General features: G+C 40.4%; 1 protein-coding gene across 1 annotated transcript in view; it reads right to left on the reverse strand.

Annotated features, from left to right (window-relative positions):
* CDK19 (cyclin dependent kinase 19) overlaps positions 1-21,126 on the reverse strand; it is an 82,636-nt gene that overhangs the window by 35,293 nt on the left and 26,217 nt on the right. Inside the window, 2 exon segments of the mRNA XM_081186726.1 lie at positions 3,268-3,408; positions 14,460-14,570. Of these exon segments, the coding sequence (XP_081042852.1) occupies positions 3,268-3,408; positions 14,460-14,570 (252 nt within the window).

Below are 21,126 nucleotides of genomic sequence, written 5' to 3' on the forward strand. Positions count from 1 at the left end.
CTACCAGAGAAAAGGCCGCCGCCCATGGGACAGAGGGTCATTGATGAATGATAATCCAGCTTTTACCTAGGGTTTTAATAAGTCATAAGATTTTATGGTAACTATATTTGCAATGTATTTTTGTCGGTGTTCGTCCTTTGATGCTATGGCCTGTCGGCTACGCAAATAAAGTCTATTTAAGATCTTTTCAAGTAACAGAATGTCATTCAATGGTCTGCTAGGCAATTCTCTAATCCAGCCCACTGGAAATATTTAGCATCACGTCCTTAAGGTTTGATACTCATCAGTTCCCAACTCCTAGGATCAGCAGCCTTAGAACACTGTCTCCTTTCTCCATGGAAGCAGAATTACTGTCATGGGCCCCTGAGGAAAGGCAGCCTTCCTGGTAGCATTTGTTTCCTGTATGAGATGCACAACAGGATCTTATATTTGTTTTGTTTGCAGATCTATATCACCACTGAGTAGCTGAACTATGACTGGTTCTCACAATATTTCACAGTTGTCTGTTATTTGAAATTTTCAGCAGGGGTATTTCATTCTCTCTGTGAAAGAATCTCCTGTCAGTCAGGACTGGTATAACATGCTCCAGGCTCCCCTCTACTGTTCAACTTCATGGATGGCCATGAATACTTTCATCAAACGCCACCACCAAAGGACAAGTGAAAGTTGAACACTGTCTAAAAAAGCAAACAGACAAGGTAAACAGCTACCTTGTCAACGATCCAGGGGGCAGCCCACAATCCAGCATCAGTTACAGCCTGACGGATGATCTAGGTAACAAAATTTCTATAGATGGCAGTGAGATTATGAGAAGACATTTAAGCACCTGAAGTTGAAAAAAATATTTCCAGGGGCTTACTCAAAGGGTGTGGGTGGGTGTGTATTTGAGCTGCTGTTAGTATGTTACACTTTTTGTGTTTGTCCTGCATTTAATAATACTGTAAGGTTTCGTTGTGCTGTATTTTTGGTCATATTTTTGGTCTGATGAAGATAATAAACAGGAGAAGAAGAAGGAATGCATGTCATGATAGCACTTGACTGAAGGTGCCTGTGGATCCTGTTAGCCATGAATGCCAACAACTCAGGAGCAGCATGGCCAGAAAAGAACTGGCAAAATACTTTCCGTTTGCCATGACTGATTCCACATTCTCTGCATGGATTTAGAGAATCAAGATCAATAACGGCATGCAGGCACATGCTGCGGTGAGACCCATGGCAGTTCTGCACCAGATTTCCAATTAGAGCCACAGCACCCTAAGGCTGTTTCAATAAATTCAGAGCTCTCTTTGCCGCTACACATTCAAACTGCTTCCGTTTATATTTCAGGGGTCTCTCATTAGCTGAAGGGCTTAGTTTTTCCAGCTCCCATGGATACTACATTCCAAAGGCTGAAGAGAAGGATCCAGCTATCAAGAGGGAGGAGGGAAGAAATCTTTTTTCCATTAGTGCTCACTGATGAAACTTCATCCAATCATTGACAGCATACCAAAGGATGGTCTGCCAGTATCCATAACCGTGCAATACAAAGTTGTTAATGTGTTCAGAGTTCAAATAATTTCATTATTTATATACTGCTATATCATAAAACAACATCAAAGCAGTAGTATCTATATATATATAATAAAAAACACATAAACACATAAAAAACATATAATAAAAAAATAAAATTTAAAATCAGACACCATTAACTAACTATTATGGAAATATGTGTTCTTAATTGCCTGCATAAACATGGCAGAATAGAGGAATTTTCAGCAGGCATTTAAAGGTTGAAACAGAAGGCACCCATTAAATCTCAGAGAATGGCAGAGTATTAGAGAGTGACTACAGAATCATTTAAATTACACCCACACTGGACACAAACAGCTCATGAAAATGTTTCTTTCACCTTTCAGTAATTATGGACAAGCCCCTGATAATAACTGTGCCTTAATGCATTTGAGTACTATTTATCTGTGCACATGAGAGAAGGTAATAGCAGCAGTGAAGTCAAATAGTGACTTCAGTATATGCCCCCCCCCCAATAGTCGTACCTTGGTTTTCGAACAGCTTAGTTCCCAAACATTTTGGCTTCCGAACGTCGCAAACCTGGAAGTGATTGTCCAGTTTGCGAACTAGTTATGGAAGCCGAACGTCTGATGTGGCTTCCGCAGCTTCTGATTGACTGCAGGAGCTTCCTGCAGGCAATCAGAAGCTGTGATTTGGTTTTCGAACGTTTGGGAAGTCGAATGGACTTCTGGAACGGATTCCGTTCGACTTCCAAGGTATGACTGTAAAAAAGAATGGCTGCACCCAAATAAGCAATGTTAGATTAATAAGACAAGAAAGAAGCCTCCACACTTAAAAAAAAAAAAAAAATTGCACTGCCCCCCCTTTGGGAAGTTGGGGGGAGTTGCCACCTTGCGGAAGAGGTGGTTTCTTAGATAAGTTTCTAAACAACTTCTCATATTATTCAGCCGTCATTTACGCTGGTGACAGAATTATGAGGCCAGTGGTTTGTTCTTAAGAAACAACAACTGTTTCTGGACGATCAATATCTCAGCTTAACAAGCCTCCTGCATCTGCACGCATCTGCACACATCTGCTTTATCCCTGTTGTGCAAGCAGGGAAACAAGCTAAGAAGTGACAATTAACTCTAGCTTTCTATTGCATTGAAAAAGCAGAGGTCAATGGCTTCCAAACAAAGCAGGATATTAAAACATGAATCAATATTTTGGTTTGTTTGGAAGCCATTAACTACAGTTACCTGATCTGAATATAATGAGAAGCTAGAGCTCATTGTAGCTTCATGGTTGTTTTCGTGCTCATGTGAAGGGAGGACAAAAATGGCTCTATGCATGTCCAGGAGGCGCTTTCATACATTGGCTTATTATGACGAGATACGATTGCACAAATGTGGCGATAGTCTCCCAAGGAACTTCCTACAGCTTGTTGAGTTTTGGAATGGTAGACAGCCAAAGTAACCCAGAGCAGTTTAAACGGCTACCTGCTTTTTCAGTGTAAAGTGTTCCCTGGCTGATGTACTGTTTGCTTATAAAGCTATTTGCTAACTGGATGCAGCACCAGAGACTTGCAGCAGATGTTGCTGTTAAAAACCAGTGATGATACAAAGTTAACTTTTGCCATGAAACCCCTAGGAGTATTTAAAAACATCAAGAAGTGAAGTAGTTTGTGAGATTCCCCACCCCCACTCAGTTTTATTCACTTCCCCAAAACAAAAATGCAATCCAAATTATTTCTAAACAGTTAAAAATCACAGCACTTACTAAGTCTCTGTGAAGCACCCAATTTGCGTGAAGATAATGAATTCCATCAAGAATCTGATAAAGTAGTGATTTCACCATAGATCTTGGCAACTGCATGGGTTTCTTGTTTGCTTTTGAGGCACGATGGAACTTGATAATATGCTAGGAATAAAAAAAAAAAGATTACAGACATGAATGTTGATGAAATAAAATTCTTACAATGAATTTTAAAAAATAAAAGCCTTGCATGTTCCAGGTGGCTTTCTGAAACTGAAGCATGCTGGCTAAGGGGACTCTCAGTCTGGTGAGTGGCAACGAGCTATAATATTACTTACCTGAGTGGCACCTCTTTTACATCTACATGCCATCTGGTATATTTTCACCATCTATTCTCCTGAGGAGGGATTCTACCTGCTTAGTGTTGTTATTGTGACTTTTTGAAGCTCAGTAAAATATAATTCAAGAAATATAAATCTGAAGCTTCTCTAGTTCCAAAATCAAACATGGTATGCAAGTATGTTCCATCTTACATGCTTTTACATCTGACACTTCAGAAAATGAAACAATGTGATATGATATTTTAATCTCCTTGGATATGAGATTACTAGGATTGGAATGAATTTTATTTTCAGATTTGCTTCTCACGCTTTCCCAATTTCTATGCAATTTCCCATTGTTTTAAAGCAATTTTATTAAATTTAGCACTGTGTTCTTAAGAGTCATAGACTCTGGGAGATCTGTGCCAAATAAATGTTTGGAGTCAGTGGAAAACAAATTATGGTATGCAACCCCCCCCCCCCCAAAAATGTATTTTGCTTTGTTTACATTACATGTTTGGGGTAAGAAGATACAACCCAGGAGTTCTTTTCTTAATTTTTTATCAGTGATTAGAGAAGGAAAGTTGAGATTAATGGGAAAACAGGTATAAGGAGTATGGTCATGGGGAAAGGCTGGGGTCAATCATGAAAGAAGTAAGTCTCAGTTGGTGGGATCTACTACCAGGTTGTGATCTGATCTAGGGTTGGTCACAACAGCAGCACTGCTACCATGCAAACATTAAGAATTGAATCCTCAAATGTTATATGGTTATATGCCTGTGAAGAACAGTGGGCTATGTGTGTGAGAGGACTGGTGGGTGCAGTGGCTGCTCCATCATTCTTAAAACCCAGCCGTCAGACCAGAAAGTAAGTAGGACTGACCAGAAGTGACTTGAGGAGGAAGAGGCAGGAGACTCTGCCTCCCTCAGGGGAATAAAGCAAGGCAGGGTGGGGAGGTCCCAAGAGAGGAAAGAGGCTGATAAGGCACTTGAAAGGAGTGGAGAGTCCATACATGGGAACAAAGGAAACGCAAGAAAGAGGGGGAGAAGCTAAGAGGGAGCACATGCAAAAGAAAGGGAGTGACTCAGAGTAGGAGTTGTCAGTTTATATAAAAGGACAGGATGCTGGATGAATGCTGAATCTGTTGACCTAAGACTCAACAAATATTACACCAAGCATCAAAGAACTTTGTTAGACATAACAAGTACATCCATCGCATTAAAATATTCATACTGATTTTAATTGTATTTTTATTGCTTCTTCTATTTTTTATTTTTGGGGGAGGTTGCATTAAATTTTGAATTCCATTAAAAATGTTTTAGCATCTAGCATAGTGTATTACAACTGCTAAACAACAGGCAAAACAACCCCCCCTCCCACACACACAAACATTAAGTGGTTTGCTAAGGCCCTCAGCAATTTTCAAGTGGTCTGAGGTGGGTAGAAGTTTAGAAGCCACTGCTCTAGAGGGCACAGGAAACTGAAGTAAGAAGTTGTTGGAGATCTGGCAATTGGGGGGGGGATGTTACTTTGTTAGTAGCATATGCACACACAACCAAGAAGAAGAAGAGTTTAGATTTGATATCCCGCAGGAAACTACAACTAATCCAGAATGCGGCAGCTAGACTGGTGACTGGGGGCGGCCGCCGAGACCATATAACACCGCTCTTGAAAGACCTACATCGGCTCCCAGTACGTTTCTGAGCACAATTCAAAGTGTTGGTGCTGACCTTTAAAGCCCTAAACAGCCTTGGTCCAGTATACCTGAAGGAGCGTCTCCACCCCCATCATTCTGCCCGGACGCTGAGGTCCAGCGCCGAGGGCCTTCTGGCGGTTCCCTCATTGCGAGAAGCAAAGCTACAGGGAACCAGGCAGAGGGCCTTCTCGGTAGTGGTGCCCGCCCTGTGGAACGCCCTCCCATCAGATGTCAAAGCGATAAACAACTACCTGACATTCAGAAGACATCTTAAGGCAGCCCTGTTCAGGGAAGTTTTTAACGTGTGATATTTTACTGTATTTTTGGTTTTTATGGAAGCCGCCCAGACTGGCTGGGGAGGCCCAGCCAGATGGGCGGGGTATAAATAATAAATTATTATTATTATTATTATTATTATTATTATTATTATTATTATTATTATTATTATTATTATTATTATTATTTATCACTACCTGAAGGAGTCTCAAAGCGGCTAACATTCTCCTTTCCCTTCCTCCCCCACAACAAACACTCTGTGAGGTGAGTGGGGCTGAGAGACTTCAGAGAAGTGTGACTAGCCCAAGGTCACCCAGCAGCTGCATGTGGAGGAGCGGAGATGCGAACCCGGTTTCCCAGATTACGAGTCCACTGCTCTTAACCACTACACCACACTGGCTCCCGAGAAGACAGGGACTAAGTTTGTGCCATGGGTTGTTACAGATTAGTTCAAAGACCTGTTTCCAGTGCAATACCTCTGTTCCAGAGCAGTGAGCCTATTCATATGTGAAGTGCCCTTCCCTGATCACTGAGGTCTAATGCACATGTATCAGCAGCTGCTCTCCCATATGGAAGTTTTCAAATAAGGTGCAAACCCTGGGAATGCTACACTTGGTCCCCACCTTCCTTCTCCTATCTCCAGCACAACTCCACACCTTCCTCCCTGGTCAGCCTTTCATCTGCACTGCTGCTAACCATCCTTCCTCTCTCAACCAGGGCTTCCAATTCCAATTTAGAGGGTTAGTTGGTTACTGTTGATGAGAGATAAAATGAAAAATCATACTAAAGCTGACAAGAAAAGGAGGAGGGAATTCATGCCAGAAAGAAGACGAGGAACAGAGAGGAAAATGCCAGTTCGAGGCTGTTTTCCAATTTGGTTGGCGTTACAGCCAGAACCAGGTCTCCCCACAGGAGTTTCCAGGGAAGAAGGGCTGACTTCTTAGACACTCAGCATCTAGAAAGGCACAAGCTCTCCATAGTGAAGAGTCTATAGAGAAAAAGAGTCTGGGGAAGGAATGCTTATATTGAGATTCTGTACTATTACCTTAAACTTAATTGAAGCTGTACTGTTGATTATGATCGCTATGTAATGGATGTCTTCAAGAAGTACAATTAAGTTAGTGCTTTCTGTGGTAAGTTAAAGACAGATTTCTCCACCAGCCCTATTTAAAATATAAACTAAAGCCTGAGGACTTACATAACCTGTTCACTGGACCAAAAAACTTAAAGCATCCAGAGATTACAGATTACAGTATTTGTAATTGCAAATATTCCTAATTAGGTTTTTCTCCACTTCATTGGCATGCAATCATCTTAAATGTAGAAAAACAGCTAACGAAGAAACATATACAGAAGTTGCAATGCTTAGAAATCACTCCAGAAACTAAATGCTCAGCCCTATTTCTCAATTTTTATTTAATTGTTTGCAAAAAAAACCCCATACCTCCAGCATTAAGGAAAAAAATATGGCAATGAACAGCATAAAAGCAACTATAAAATTACTGGTACATTAGTAAAACAAGTACAAAAGACATCATAAATCAGTAGATCAGCTTAATACGAAAACCCTGAGGGAAGAGATGAGTTTTAAGCAGGCTCCTAAATGCCAAGACCTTAGCTGCCTGTATGAGGTTCATTGGGGGCATATTCCAAAGGGCAAGTGCTGTCACACTAAATGCCCTGGTCTTAGTGGACAGTAGATGAATCTTGGGACAATAAGGCATTGCCATGTGTTTTTACTTAAATTGTTCTCCAGATCATAAGTAGAATACAATAATATTTTATTTCCTAAAACGAAGTGTACTGGAATTGATGACTCTTAACTAGTAGCATATTGACAAATGAATTGTGCAGTCTTCCATATTGTTGTTTGCCACCCTTTCCTTGGCATGTGTGTCACTGCCCTCTGGCAACTGCAATGAGTTTCAGCTCTCCTTCCAACCTTGGAGTGCTAGTGGTGGCAGTGTTCATCCCAGAAGTCAATCCCCTCCCCAGAACCAAGGCTGGGTGGCTGCACAGGCCAAGCTACCTTATGCAGGGCCAAAAATGAAAAGCCACCACATTCTGTCCCAGAGCAGGAAAGTAAAGCAAGATGCTTCCTGTGTTTGATTAAGGCGCATGGAGCATTATAGCTAAGCAACAGCAAAAAAAAAGAAGATGTGCTCTCCTGTAGGAAAATAAGGTGCAGGGCCTCCTCAGCTGCACAGAAGCCAAAATAGCAAAGTCAGGATAGAAATTTAGCAACCATAATTTTTGTCTTGGTTTCCAAGTCTAGTCAAAACTGTTGGTCTATGAAAATGCACCATCTTTGGATTTTATTTTATTTTTCTAAATCTGCCCATTCTTGCAGAACTCCTTCCTATAACACCTATGTGACACATCCTCTCTCTTCCTTCAAATTACGGTATGCCTTAAATTCAGTCCTTTTGTGATACTTCAGCATAAACCATAGTCCTCATCCCCTACTGAAACTAAGCCCAAATATGCACAAATGACCCATCTTTCTCCCCTCCATTCATCACCTTTCTCTAGATTGGATTTTTGATTGTAAAATCCTCAAGAGCAAGGACCTGCCATTTTGCTTATTATTCTAGTGACAGTAACACAACAAAAAGTTCTGCTTTTACCTTCTGCTTGTTTATGTCCTAGCTCAGTGGTACGCAAGTATGGTTATACTATTTATCACTGAATTATTGTGCTTATGGATTTACAAGTTCTAAACTGAACTGAGATTGGAGTTCTTTTTAAAATTGCTTTATCTTTACTGCTTTATCTTTCTCGCACGAAGCAGCTGAGGAAGAAGATATTTGAGTACAGTGAGAAGGCAGAGACTAATAGTGGCCATTTAAAACAACAGTAGAGATTTGAGTAAAGCAAGGGCGGAGAAACACTGGGGGTGCTTTAAAAAACAAACAAACAAGTTTTGACAAGGAGAAATAACAGAGGCGTGTACAAGACAGAAGCTATCACCAAACAGCTAACACAACAGAGGCTCATATTGATAATATGGCAGTTAACTTTTCAAACTTTGGTGAAAAGAGAAATGTGGAAGTAATATATTCCTAGCTTATTCCTAGCTTATTAGATCTGATTTAAGGAATGCTAGGAAGCTGTACGCCGACTCCCTTGGCCAATAAAGCGAGATGAGCGCTGCAACCCCAGAGTCGGCCACGACTGGACCTAATGGTCAGGGGTCCCTTTACCTTTACCTAAGTGCCTCTAGGACCACCTTGCACACAAAGCTAGAGAGGCTCGGATAAGCTTATACAACAACATTTGTACTGTGTGTGGAAAGGAAGGTCATACAGCAGACTACGTCCAAATTCAAACATCAGAGCTCTTTTTAAAGGCCACAAATCAAACTGTGGCAGAATAAAGTATTCACATGCTCAGGAAAGTAATTATACCCTGGACTGCAGCACTACTGCTATTGCAAATGTTCCAGCTGTGATGAAATCTAATTGCCTGACCCAGGAAAGGAAAAGCCCTGGACAGACTTTTGTTTTTTAAAAAAACAAAACCATGGGATTCCGACTAGCTTTCTTGATTCTCTGTCTGGTAAATAAAAATGGGAACTTTTTTCAGGATCTTTAACCTCTAGAGACCACCCTGTTCAGTACAGAAATGGTGCACAGAGTTTTAATACAGATTTATGCAACTTACTTATCTAGAACTGTATTTTAAAAGGTAGATTAACCAAATCAGATATATCACTGATTCTTTTAACATTTATACTTATTTTACTATGTTTCATTAAATACATTTCTAAAAAAATAGAAATAGAAATGGCTTTTCCCCAGATACTGCTGGAACCAGCAATCTATCAATTAGAAAACAAATGGAGGTTTTTCCACCAACTTATAGACCTGGTTTGAACATCACATTTAACCAAAGTGAAAAACAAACTATGGTGTAAACATGTATGAACAATCTGCTGCTGCATGTTGAATAAAGGTCCCTACTTCACTATCTCCCCTGTTTCCACTGCTGCCACGCTAGAGAGGAAACAAATCAGAGGCTGGCTTTGCACTATGTGTGAACCAGTATTCATGGCTTGCTTATCTCTGAACAAACCATGGGCAGTAAACCAAACCAATATCTGTTCTTGGTTTACTTCCTGTTCTTTATTTGGAGAGAAAAAGTGGCAAGTGCTAGTTCACATGTAATGTGAAGCTAGCCTCTGGTTTGGGTTCTCTCCAGCAGGAGCAAGGACTTTTGAGGAGCGCACTCCAGCACACAGCTTGTTCATGTTAAGCCAAACTTTATTTTTAGCTATCATTTAATGTGATACTTGACCAGGCCATTCCAAGAAGACTTCAAAGCATCTATAGTTGTTTTACTTCTTTAACATTATGAATGCTTCTATATTTTCCTTATTTATTCCCCAATAAAGCTTGTGATCCCAACTAGATCTTATCTCTGTGCTAAATTAGAACCTTCTTCATATGACTTGGTTTCCTCATAAGTCATGGCTTATTAAATTACTGTTTATTGCGATGACTTAGTGTTCTATATGAACCTTGAATTTAAGTATAGCTTGGTGTTGACATGTAAATCTAGCATCCATGGTTTGCACTGCAGATGATCACCAAGAAACAAAGGCATAAGACAACAGCAATTGGAAATCAAGCTATGTACTGAAGAAACAACCCATGTTAGGCAAACTATGGCTTAGCACTGTGCATGAACCAGGGCATTATTCATTTATTGTACTTGTATTTCACCTTTCTTCCACGGAACTCAGAACGACACACATGGTTCGCCTCCCTCCCATTTTATCTTCACAAACAACCCTAGGAAAGTAGGTTAGGTTACGAAATAGTGACTGGTCCAAAATAACCCAGGGAGTTTGATGGCTGATTAAAGGTTCAAACCTTGATCTACCTGCTACCATTCCACTGCTCTAGTCGCTACACCACGATGGCTCTCAATCTAAAATATAAAATGCTACTAGTATAATCAATGGCCCAGACTACCATCTTTTCTATCCTGAAAATTTTAAATACTACTCTTTATTTATAGCGCAGAGCATGCAAACAAGTATGACACCAAGAATGTAAGTGATCTGATAAAAAAATGTGTCCTTAAACATGTGGGTTTTAAAGTTGGTTTTGAAGGAGTAGAGTGAAGGAGCTTTACATACGTTGATTGGGAGGCTGTTCCAAGTGTAAGAGTCAGCATGGAAAGAGACAAAGTTGGGAGTGAGCAAAAAGACCACGGGGGCGGGGGGAGGGGGAGTGATGCTTAGAATAAGTGACAGAGGGGGAGTTATTCAAAACATGAGGGATAAAGTTTTGGCCGTCAGCAAATTTTGGACACTCCCCAGAGAAAGCAAACATTATTCAAAGATGTACATTATGGAGCTCAATAAATAAATAAGGCATGGATCCTCCTAGAGCTGTGCCCTTAGCAACAATCCTTTCACATTTCATTTCACTTTTTAAGTTTCTCACTGGCCCAAAATAATTAGTTTCTCCACACCTCTGAAATTCCTCCTCCCAGAATTGCATGCTTCCTAAATGATGAAATAGTACAATTGCCCCTATACATCTTCTAATGTTTTATAAAAAATATTAAAAAACCAAGAGAGCCAGCAGGAATAATGAAGTAGCTAATTTCAAGGATCATAGAATATTCAGATTTTGGGATCCAAAAAACACCCCAAAACAAGGCTCTGCTTGTGTCAGGGAACTGCCATTGGAAGGAAGGGAGGTGGAAGGGCTCACACAGGTTGGGAGAGACTCAGCAGCTGAAGAGGGAACCAGTAGGGGGAGAGGAGGTGAGCTGAGGGAAAGGCAGCTGGAGGGATGGCTCAGAGACACTTCCAGCGAAAACAGTGGGGAGGTTTCAGGACCTCCTGTAGGGACACCCACTCCTCGCCGGAAACTGTCACGCAGAGAGTCCAGAAGACGTGTTTCCGTTAAGGAGCTTTTATGTTGGAAGCGATTCCGAAAGCAACCACTGTCGGAATCTGCTAGCGACTGACGGAGCCATGTTTAAGGGGCTCCGTTACAGACAGAGGTTTGCAAACTTGACCAAACTCTGAGGGACTTGGATTTTACACACAAGCAGCTCATCGTCCCATCACAGCTTGCAAAAGTAGAGGGTTGAAGCAATGACCAGAAAGAGACACAAAATAAGATTCTGAGTTAATTCATATTTATTCATGAGAGTCACTTTACTGGAGGACATCCAACACTATTCCAAGAAGGCAGGGCCAGCAATGCAGTTACTACCCACACAAATCTTACTGGCAGAGAGGGAAGCCAGTGTTTTAGTGGTAAGAAACGACAGCATTGGTCCCATCTATATGGCTTGATCATATGCACATTCTCAAAGCAGCGTAGTACCTCCCTTACCCCTTACCACTGCAGGTATATGTGAAGTAGTCATTAGCCTGTGGCAATTGCGCATAAATACTTTTACTTCCTTTAACGAGCTGCATGATTTAGTTAGAAAAATATAAAGTACCTTTTTCAATGGTTCAATGTACAAACATATTTAAAAAGTGGAAGTGTATATCTGAAAATTGTTAGTGATAATAAAATGGTGCATTGCACGGAAAGTGACAGTGCACAGTGAAATATGTACACTTTGCATTATGACTGCATAACAGATAGCTAACAAGTAGTGGTGACCCGACAAACCTATTGTTCATGTGGCAACTTTCACACAGTGCAAGCAGCATTCAAATGGCAAGATCTGCAAACTGAATTCTTAAGCACACTGCTCATTTTAGCAGCAAAATATTGTTTTGTGGTTGCTTTTAAAACAAATAAATTCAACTGATGCACAGAGTTAAAGTTCATGCATATAAAATGAAGTTATTCATAATAAGACTGTGATACTTTGGGATATTAATTGTACACTCGTTCTTTGTGCAATTAACTTCAATGGGGAAAACTTCGAAAATGAGTGGGTGCAAGCTAGTAAATCTGTAAGAACAAGTCTACCCAATTAAACTATAAGCAGCATGCAGTAACATGAAACCTCATGACTTTATATCATTTTGATCCAAGTTTCTTTTTACTTTGAACATTGTGTGTGTGTGTGTGGGTGTGTGGGTGGGTGGGTGGTTTCTTTTCCTTGACAGCAAGCTATTACTCATGTATTTTGTAATGGCTTTTCAAAGTGTGGTTTCCTTGCTACTGTATGTTTTACAGAAATTTGTCCAAGGCAAGCCTAAATTTCATGTTAATGTAATCCAAGTTCAGTATAGTTTAAACTGATTAGGGAAGACCAGTGGTAATTAGACTATTTCCACAGGAGGTTATTACAAACAAACTGCTAACAAATATGTTTGATTTTCATATTGTACATGATGCACAAACATAAACGTTAGCACACCAACTTGTAAGCAATATGTGAACAGGCTCCTAATTTATATTGTTATTAAAGATTTTCTTGGTTTACGAAAGTACATGTCATGTCTCTTTTTTCAGGTTGTACAGTCTTTCTAACGAATCAGTTACATTTGTTGTGAGACCTTAGTGCTGAGTACAGTATAAGGTTGGGGAAGAAGAGGGGGGAGAGGAGGGTGGGGTGGTAAGGCTTATATTCTTTTGTATAGTGTACTGTGGGGTTTTGTGTCGGCGTCAGCTGGGTAGGTTCTCTTTCTATTCGTTTATTACATTTCCTTGGCAGTGAGAGGTACCTGGGGGGGCAGGGTGTGGTTGGTTGTCTGTGGTTGGCTGCAGTGGGGTTTGCTTGCATTTGTGGGGCGGGGAAGAGGGCTTGTTGGGTCAGGCAAGCGCATTCAGGTCATAAGCCCTGATCTCAAACACTTATCTGGATTGCAGCATTGCAGGCATAGGTATCAATATTTGCATACTCCTAAAACTATGGAGTATGAATTAAAACACGGTGAGAAAACCAGTAATATTACACATCAAAAAAGGGGAAGCTGGGGTGGGAGATTTCTAGTCTTCATGAATAAAAATAAGTCATCCCTCTAAAAACAAGGATGTCTCCAGACTGTAATTATTTTACAGGAGCAATTCAAATGCATACTGGATCTTTAGTGCAACAAATCCACTTAAATCATAAAAGAACTGGACATTTGTAAACTGACAGGGAAACATGTTGATAAGTGTGGTATGAATAAAGATCCACAGGAAAACGTATAACCCCCATCCCTACAAGCAAATCAGGAAGAATACAAAACGAATACTCTATGTCACAGAACCACGCCATAAACAAATTTCAATAAAGTCAAAATTAATGAAGTCTGACCACTGTGTAAGCTTTGTGCAAGCAAACCAGAATGATGCTAAATAGACAGGTCATCTGAAGAAGCTCCTTCTTTTAGGCCAACTTTTTTATAAAAGTAAATACCGTATTTTTCGCCCTATAGGGCGCACCGGCCCATAGGGTGCACCTAGTTTTTTTGGGGGGGGGGGAATAAAGAAAAAAAATTATTCCCCCCCAGGCTTGCAGATATCTGCCCAAAGCCCGGGGCACGCTGCTCAGCGCGCCCCAGGCTTCGGGGTGCAGGCTGCTATCCGCAAGTCTAGGGAGCCCGGTGGGAACTCCCGCGGGCTCCCAAGGCTTGCGGATAGCTTCCTGAAGCCTGAAGAGCGAGAGGGGTCGGTGCGCACCGACCCCTCTCACTCTCCAGGCTTCAGCGAAAGCCTGCATTCGCCCCAAAGAACGCACAAACATTTCCCCTTCATTTTTGGAGGGGGAAAGTGCATCCTATAGGGCGAAAAATACGTTAAATCATTTTGGCACTCAAGCTATGTCTCCATTTCCAATTTGCCTTATGCGGCTGTATCTATATAATAAGCATATGAAAATCTGCACAAGTTCATAAATTATTCTGATTTCTGGGGTTTTGGATTTATTCATTTTTACAGATTTTTACTATCCCCAACTATGGATATGGAACCACAGCCAGTCAAAGCACCAATAAATTCTGAACTTACCCACAAATCATGTTCGGCATAATCAAATAGCAGCCACACTTTTCTGTCACTATGGGAAAGGAAAACTTTCTGTAATGCAATCACATTAGGGTGCTTCAGTTCTCGCAAAAGCTGTAAGTGAAGAGACAAAATCATCAATACTTCTGTCACCACAAAATGGACAATTTGCTTTTAATTTGTCAAAAGGATTTGAAAATTCCAGCAATTCCGGAATAATCTAAGCACAAGAAGTACCTCATTTACAGAACAATAACAGAGTAAGCCTTTCCCCCAAAGTAGTACAAGAGGAGATCAAACAGGAACAATGTGTATAATCCCCTCCAGGGACTGATCTCTGCAGTGAACCCACATACATTGCCTCGAAAATGAGAGAATTATAGAATTATGGATGCTCTTCGCCGATTCCTCATTTTCCCTGCAGCCCCCAGTCCCACCTTCCCAGTCCCCCAGACCCCACACTTTTCCCCTCAGCCTCTGGAGAATGTTTTCAGGAGGCACAGGTGACAGCAGAGGGAAGAACCCTGCAGTGCAAACTGAAACTATCCAACCCCCTTTCTCTAGTGCCAGCAGAACTCCACTGAGTGTAAGTCAGGGTGCAATATATAGAAATGTATCCTAAAAGCATAGTCCAACTTTCAGCCTAACTCTTCGGTGTTCAGGTTGTTTATTGCATTAAACTGATAAATAAATGGAATGCCATGAACAACATAAACCAAAGGCTTCATTTTGTTCTAGGATTAAGATATAGTAGCAGTTGGCAAGTATTATATGGTCATTTAAAAATTCTTAAATGACCTTTACAATCTACTGGCCTATGATCACAAAAGAGAGATCAGTATGAAGTTCAGGAAGGTTAATATTTAACCTGCCATTTCACAATAATTTAATTTCTCTCTTTCCCCACTTCCCAACTTTTTAACACAGGGTATTGAATTCAGCATTCTTAAATATAACCTTTAAGAAATGTCAATCTATCGTGGATTTTGACTTTGACAAAAGTTCCAATTTTGCACAAATATTTAATTACTAAACATTGCATAATCTGGAGCATGCTCAAATATAACAAATTCTTGTCATACGGGGCATGTCTTTAACATATTATGTATATGTAAGAAAAAAAATTTTGTGTTGTTGGCAGTGTTAAGGTGAAAACATCTGAGAGTACTTTTGTGATTTGTGGGTTGATTCCACCACAAGAGAAATCTCCCTAAAATACAATGTTCAGCAAAGATCGAATGTGCTTTCTTGGAAAAGGCCAGTGCAGTGAAGCAACAGACTCACTCACAGAAAATAAAGCAAGCCATATGGAAAGGAAGAGAGTTCATCTCTAAATCAATACAAGTATCAGTGAAAAAGTGCCAAGCTTTATTAATCCAGGAGAGGCAGAATGAGAGGAAGAGAGGAGAGGATGCCCTGTCCTCCCCTGGCTTCTGCTTCATCCGCTGCCAATGTACAGTCCCCCCTCCAGGGGGAAAAGTGGGAGGAGGTTCCTCATCCTTGCTTCCTCATTCTTGCTTTAATCTGTTATTTGACATAAAGCTTTAGTTGAGTAACTGATGAAGCCTATTTTTATAACAGTGAGCCAGAGAGCAAATAATCTCTTTTATTTGCCTAGGCTATTTTGATGCAGTCCTCTAACAAGAAATGAAAAAGAGCCTTAGAAGATAAGGCGGCCGCATTTTCAATCGGCACATGGCAGCAGCTTATTAAACTGAAAGAATTCCTACACTTCTTTCATTAGCTCCACAAGGCACCTATACTGATGTTTTGGCAATTTGAAATAACTATTGCTCCAGGCCAGCAGAGGCTCTTGTCAGCGAGAAGGATTTTTTGCCTACTCTACAGCCCATAGAGCACCACCTCCCATGTGGTTCTGGAGGGTCTTCTAATCTCCAGAGCAATTTATTCTTCAAAGGGCATAGAGGCTGCAAGGGTAATTTAGCTAAAATCACCTCTCCCCCTTTACTGGCAGGAGCCTTTGCTGGATCAGAGCTTAAATACAGAGCTTATATAGTCATGGGGAAAAGAAAGTACATCCTCCTTGAATTCTGTGGTTTTTCATATGAGGACATAATAACAATCCTCTGTTCCTTAGCAGGTCTTAAAATCTGGGGGATCTGGGGGATCATTCAACAAATCTCCTCCTCTTTAGGTCCAAGGTCTAGGTGGAGAAAAGGAGGGGGGTTTTCATTACTTATTTTATTAACAAAGCCCAACTTCCATACCACTGCCATCATTTAGTATCACTTGCACCCTTAGCATATTAACTTTCCAATAATCCCTGATAATTGTGAGATGGAGGTATGGTACAAAGTAGAATATAATCGTTTGGAGCATAGATCTGTTTTTACTGTGCTATCCTGGAATCTTCCTCTGGCTTTCCTATCGGACACTACAGCCTAGAATTCCAAGATGCCTCGCATTTCTTCACCTTTGATGCTGTAGACTTGTTTTCCCCTCATCTCTTTAGCCTGAGGCAAGTGATTCAGCTACCCCAACAAGTCTTCGGTCACCAAGCCACTTGTCTTCCTTTTGGGTCTTCCTTTTTCTTTCTTGACCCTCTTCCTCTGCTGTCTTCTTGCTGTCCACCACAAACACCATCAACAAACACTAACTCCCTCTCTGATCAACACGAACTGATAAAACCAACGCCAACTCTCCCTGACTAGCACCCAGCTGTATATTCACTTATTCTGGCTTCTCTAGTGCAGCCTTAGCAAACCACACTATCTAACTCAGAATTCTAAATCTGGAGCCACCTGCCATAATATACAATATCTTCTAACCTACTCTTGCACACAGGCAGATGGGAAGGGCCTCTACATTTTTATAGCTTAAATTTCTAAAGTTGCAAGAAGTACAAGACAATTTATTGTAAAAGCATCACTAAATGCCAGATTCTTCAAACAGGCTGGATGCTGACTGCTAATAGCTTGCAGAACTATTGAGATGCCAGTTTCGCCTTCAAAACCAGAATTAAGAAGACAAATCACTTAACCAACTAAGAATGGCTATTCACTGCCTAGGATAAATGGTGTGCAGACATCTGAAACTGAGCAAGGGAACTGAAATGCCCTTAGGATTTTTTACACAATAACTATAGCTTACTGAATCCTTGATTTTTAAAAATACTTTCTTGTGCATTGTTGGCAAGTGCTGCTTTTCTTTTTTACTACAATTGCTCAAGTCATGCAACACCCTTGTTCCATAACAAGCATTTTTAAAAGCAGTTGTTCTATAAATAATTTCATTTCAAGATCTGAAAATGTTCTGGCATTAATGAACAGCATTCTTCTTAAACAAAAGCATTTCAAATGACTTTAAAAAGGATTATGCTTTGATTCAAGTAAAGGAAATGAGACAATTAGCATTGTGCTTTCATTCCATGGGGTTCACAGAAAGAGCATAAATAAGTTTGGCACTTTTACTGATAGGAGACACAGTAAAATATCACAATCACTAGCCTGCATATTTTTCAATAGCGATGGGCTAAGCCTCTAATTCCATCCTATTTCAGTCTTGCTGGCTCTTGAACATAGCTGTGTTCCATCCCATTGCGTCCCCTGGTGCCCACTGCATCCAATTCATCTGCACTTGTCCTGCTGTATGCATTCCGTGCAAACTTAACTTAAAATCAGCAGGCAAGCTCAGGAGCATCAGGTCAGGTTGCTACACTGCAAAGTGGACCAAACAAATTTCCTCCTATGCCTAATTTTTAGTGCAAAGGTAGAAGCAGTCAAACCCACACACAAATATCATCAAGTTAACAATTGCCTATTCTGAAATAGGGCATATACCACACCCATTCATAGTGACCAATACGGGAAGGTAAAAACAGTAGCAGAAAAGTTTAATAAATCAGGCAAGCTAGATGATTGCAAGAAAGGAGTGGTGCTCTAGCTGAATAAATGATAAGTAGTCTGCAAGTGTGTACAGTGGTGCCCCGCAAGACGAATGCCTCGCAAGACGGAAAACTCACTAGACGAAAGGGTTTTCCGTTTTTTGAGCTGCTTCGCAAGACGAATTTCCCTATGGGCTTGCTTCGCAAGACAAAAAACGAAAACGTCTTGCAAGTTTGTTTCCTTTTTCTTAACACCGTTAATACAGTTGCGACTTGACTTCGAGGAGCGGTGTGGTAGCCTTTTTTGAGGTTTTTGAAGACTTTGGTGATTTAGAATCATAGAATCATAGAATCATAGAATCATAGAGTTGGAAGAGACCACAAGGGCCATCGAGTCCAACCCCCTGCCAAGCAGGAAACACCATCAGAGCACTCCTGACATATGGTTGTCAAGCCTCTGCTTAAAGACCTCCAAAGTAGGAGACTCCACCACACTCCTTGGCAGCAAATTCCACTGTCAAACAGCTCTTACTGTCAGGAAGTTCTTCCTAATGTTTAGGTGGAATCTTCTTTCTTGTAGTTTGGATCCATTGCTCCGTGTCCGCTTCTCTGGAGCAGCAGAAAACAACCTTTCTCCCTCCTCTATGTGACATCCTTTTATATATTTGAACATGGCTATCATATCACCCCTTAACCTCCTCTTCTCCAGGCTGAACATGCCCAGCTCCCTTAGCCGTTCCTCATAAGGCATCGTTTCCAGGCCTTTGACCATTTTGGTTGCCCTCCTCTGGACATGTTCCAGTTTGTCAGTGTCCTTCTTGAATTGTGGTGCCCAGAACTGGACACAGTACTCCAGGTGAGGTCTGACCAGAGCAGAATACAGTGGCACTATTACTTCCCTTGATCTAGATGCTATACTCCTATTGATGCAGCCCAGAATTGCATTGGCTTTTTTAGCTGCCGCGTCACACTGTTGGCTCATGTCAAGTTTGTGGACTTTGGTGATTTTTGAAGCTTTTCCAAAACTTCTTTTAAACTTTTAAAACTTTTTTTGGGGGGGGTTGGATTTTGGGTTGGGGTGTTTGGAATTCAAGGACTTGGTGTTGGGGAGGGGTTTGCAAGAATCTGGAAGCTTGTGTGTTTTTTTCTGCATTTTTATGATTTTCTATGACCATTGGGCGACTCTGCTGTTTTTTAAAAAAAATTCTGGATTTGAATTTCTGTGTGGTGGGCGGCTGGGGGAACAGTTGAGGAGGGGGTTCTTTAGCAAGAAGCAAAGAGTGGAAGAGGAACCTTCTTCGAGTTGTCCCCCAGAGTCTTAGAAAATGTACTGTACACTTTGTTGATTTTTAAATGTTTTTCTGTCATGTTTAGAAACTTAATTTATTGTTCCTTCAATTTTTGAAATGCTCTTTACAGTATGTGTGACTTTATAAGAGCACTTAATAAACTCTTGTTGTACCAAATTTGGCTTTGTTTGGACTTTTTTTGACCACATGAACGCATTAATTGAATTTCAATGCATTCCTATGGGATTTCGTGCTTCGCAAGACGAAAAATTCGCTAGACAAAAAAACTCGCGGAACGAATTAATTTCGTCTTGCGAGGCACCACTGTACAATATAATTTCAACATATTTTATGTCTGCTGATTACATGGGTGTAAATGCTTCTGCAGACATTAGACAAGGAAATCAATGAAGATTTGTAGCAATATTAAAATCTCTTCTAAACCTCACACTTGAGTGTTGTTGTTTTTAAAAAACCCAATATGTACATGTAGAATTTTATGAAAAGCAAAGCAAAAGAATAGAAAATAAGAATTATGTTCAGACTTTAAGAATGTGTCTTCATTATATTTTCGTCTGAGCTTAAACTATGCAACGTGATAGGAATAAGTAAATGTTGCAGATGTCTCTCTATACAGCCACCTAACAATGTACTGAACACATTTGAAAGAGTCAAATAACTAAATATGATTAGAAGTCCAAAAGGTAAAGCATACAATTTTCATTTTTCTCCCTACAAAATGCTAATTGTGTAAACTGTGACTGAATTAGGTTTGCACAGATTATTCCATATCTGATTGATTTGTTTGTTAAGTGTTTTTAGCTTGCTCTTCAGCTGAAAAAAGGCTTCCAGAACAGGTTTACAAATATCAATAAACAGCAGCTTATTGCAGCTTATTCCCAGCATTGCTTGGGAATACCAAGAAACAAAAAAAATAGTGCAGTTTTGAAATCCATGGTAAAAATCAGTGTGGTTTTGAAAGGTTCAATTGACAATTTTGATTCAAAATGACAGTCAATTGTACTCAGATACAGATGAAAACCTGTACCTTGATCTCAGAAGCTATCATACAAAAATTGGTTAGCTTCAGAGGTATTCAAATGCATAGTGAACAAACTTTCAAAAGGAAAGGAGATTGGGAAGGAAGAAGGGGAAAGCAAACTTAGGCAATGGATTTTAGTAATAGAATTATTTTAACAGCCAGCTGTACTGGATAGAGTTCAAGGACAGCAGGGGCAAAAATTGGTGTTTTTCCAGTAGAGCCAATGGAGAAGCTCTACAGTCCCATCTCCCTCTGCTAGAGGGTGGTGGAATGGCTGCTTCATAATTCACATGTTAGGCTACAGTCCTTTAATATAGGTTTCAGTACTGATGAAGCAAATTAGATGCACTGATTTTAGTGGGTGATGAAGCACAGAAGTGACAGACTATGCCCCGTTTTAACATTATCTATCATTCTGAAGTATTTTCAACATAGCACAGGAAGGTTTTAAAATGTGCTTCCAAATCATGCATAGGAGGAGGCATTCCCAATTTG

Source organism: Podarcis bocagei (genome assembly GCF_964188305.1).
Source record: "Podarcis bocagei genome assembly, chromosome: 3".
Lineage (NCBI taxonomy): Eukaryota > Metazoa > Chordata > Lepidosauria > Squamata > Lacertidae > Podarcis > Podarcis bocagei.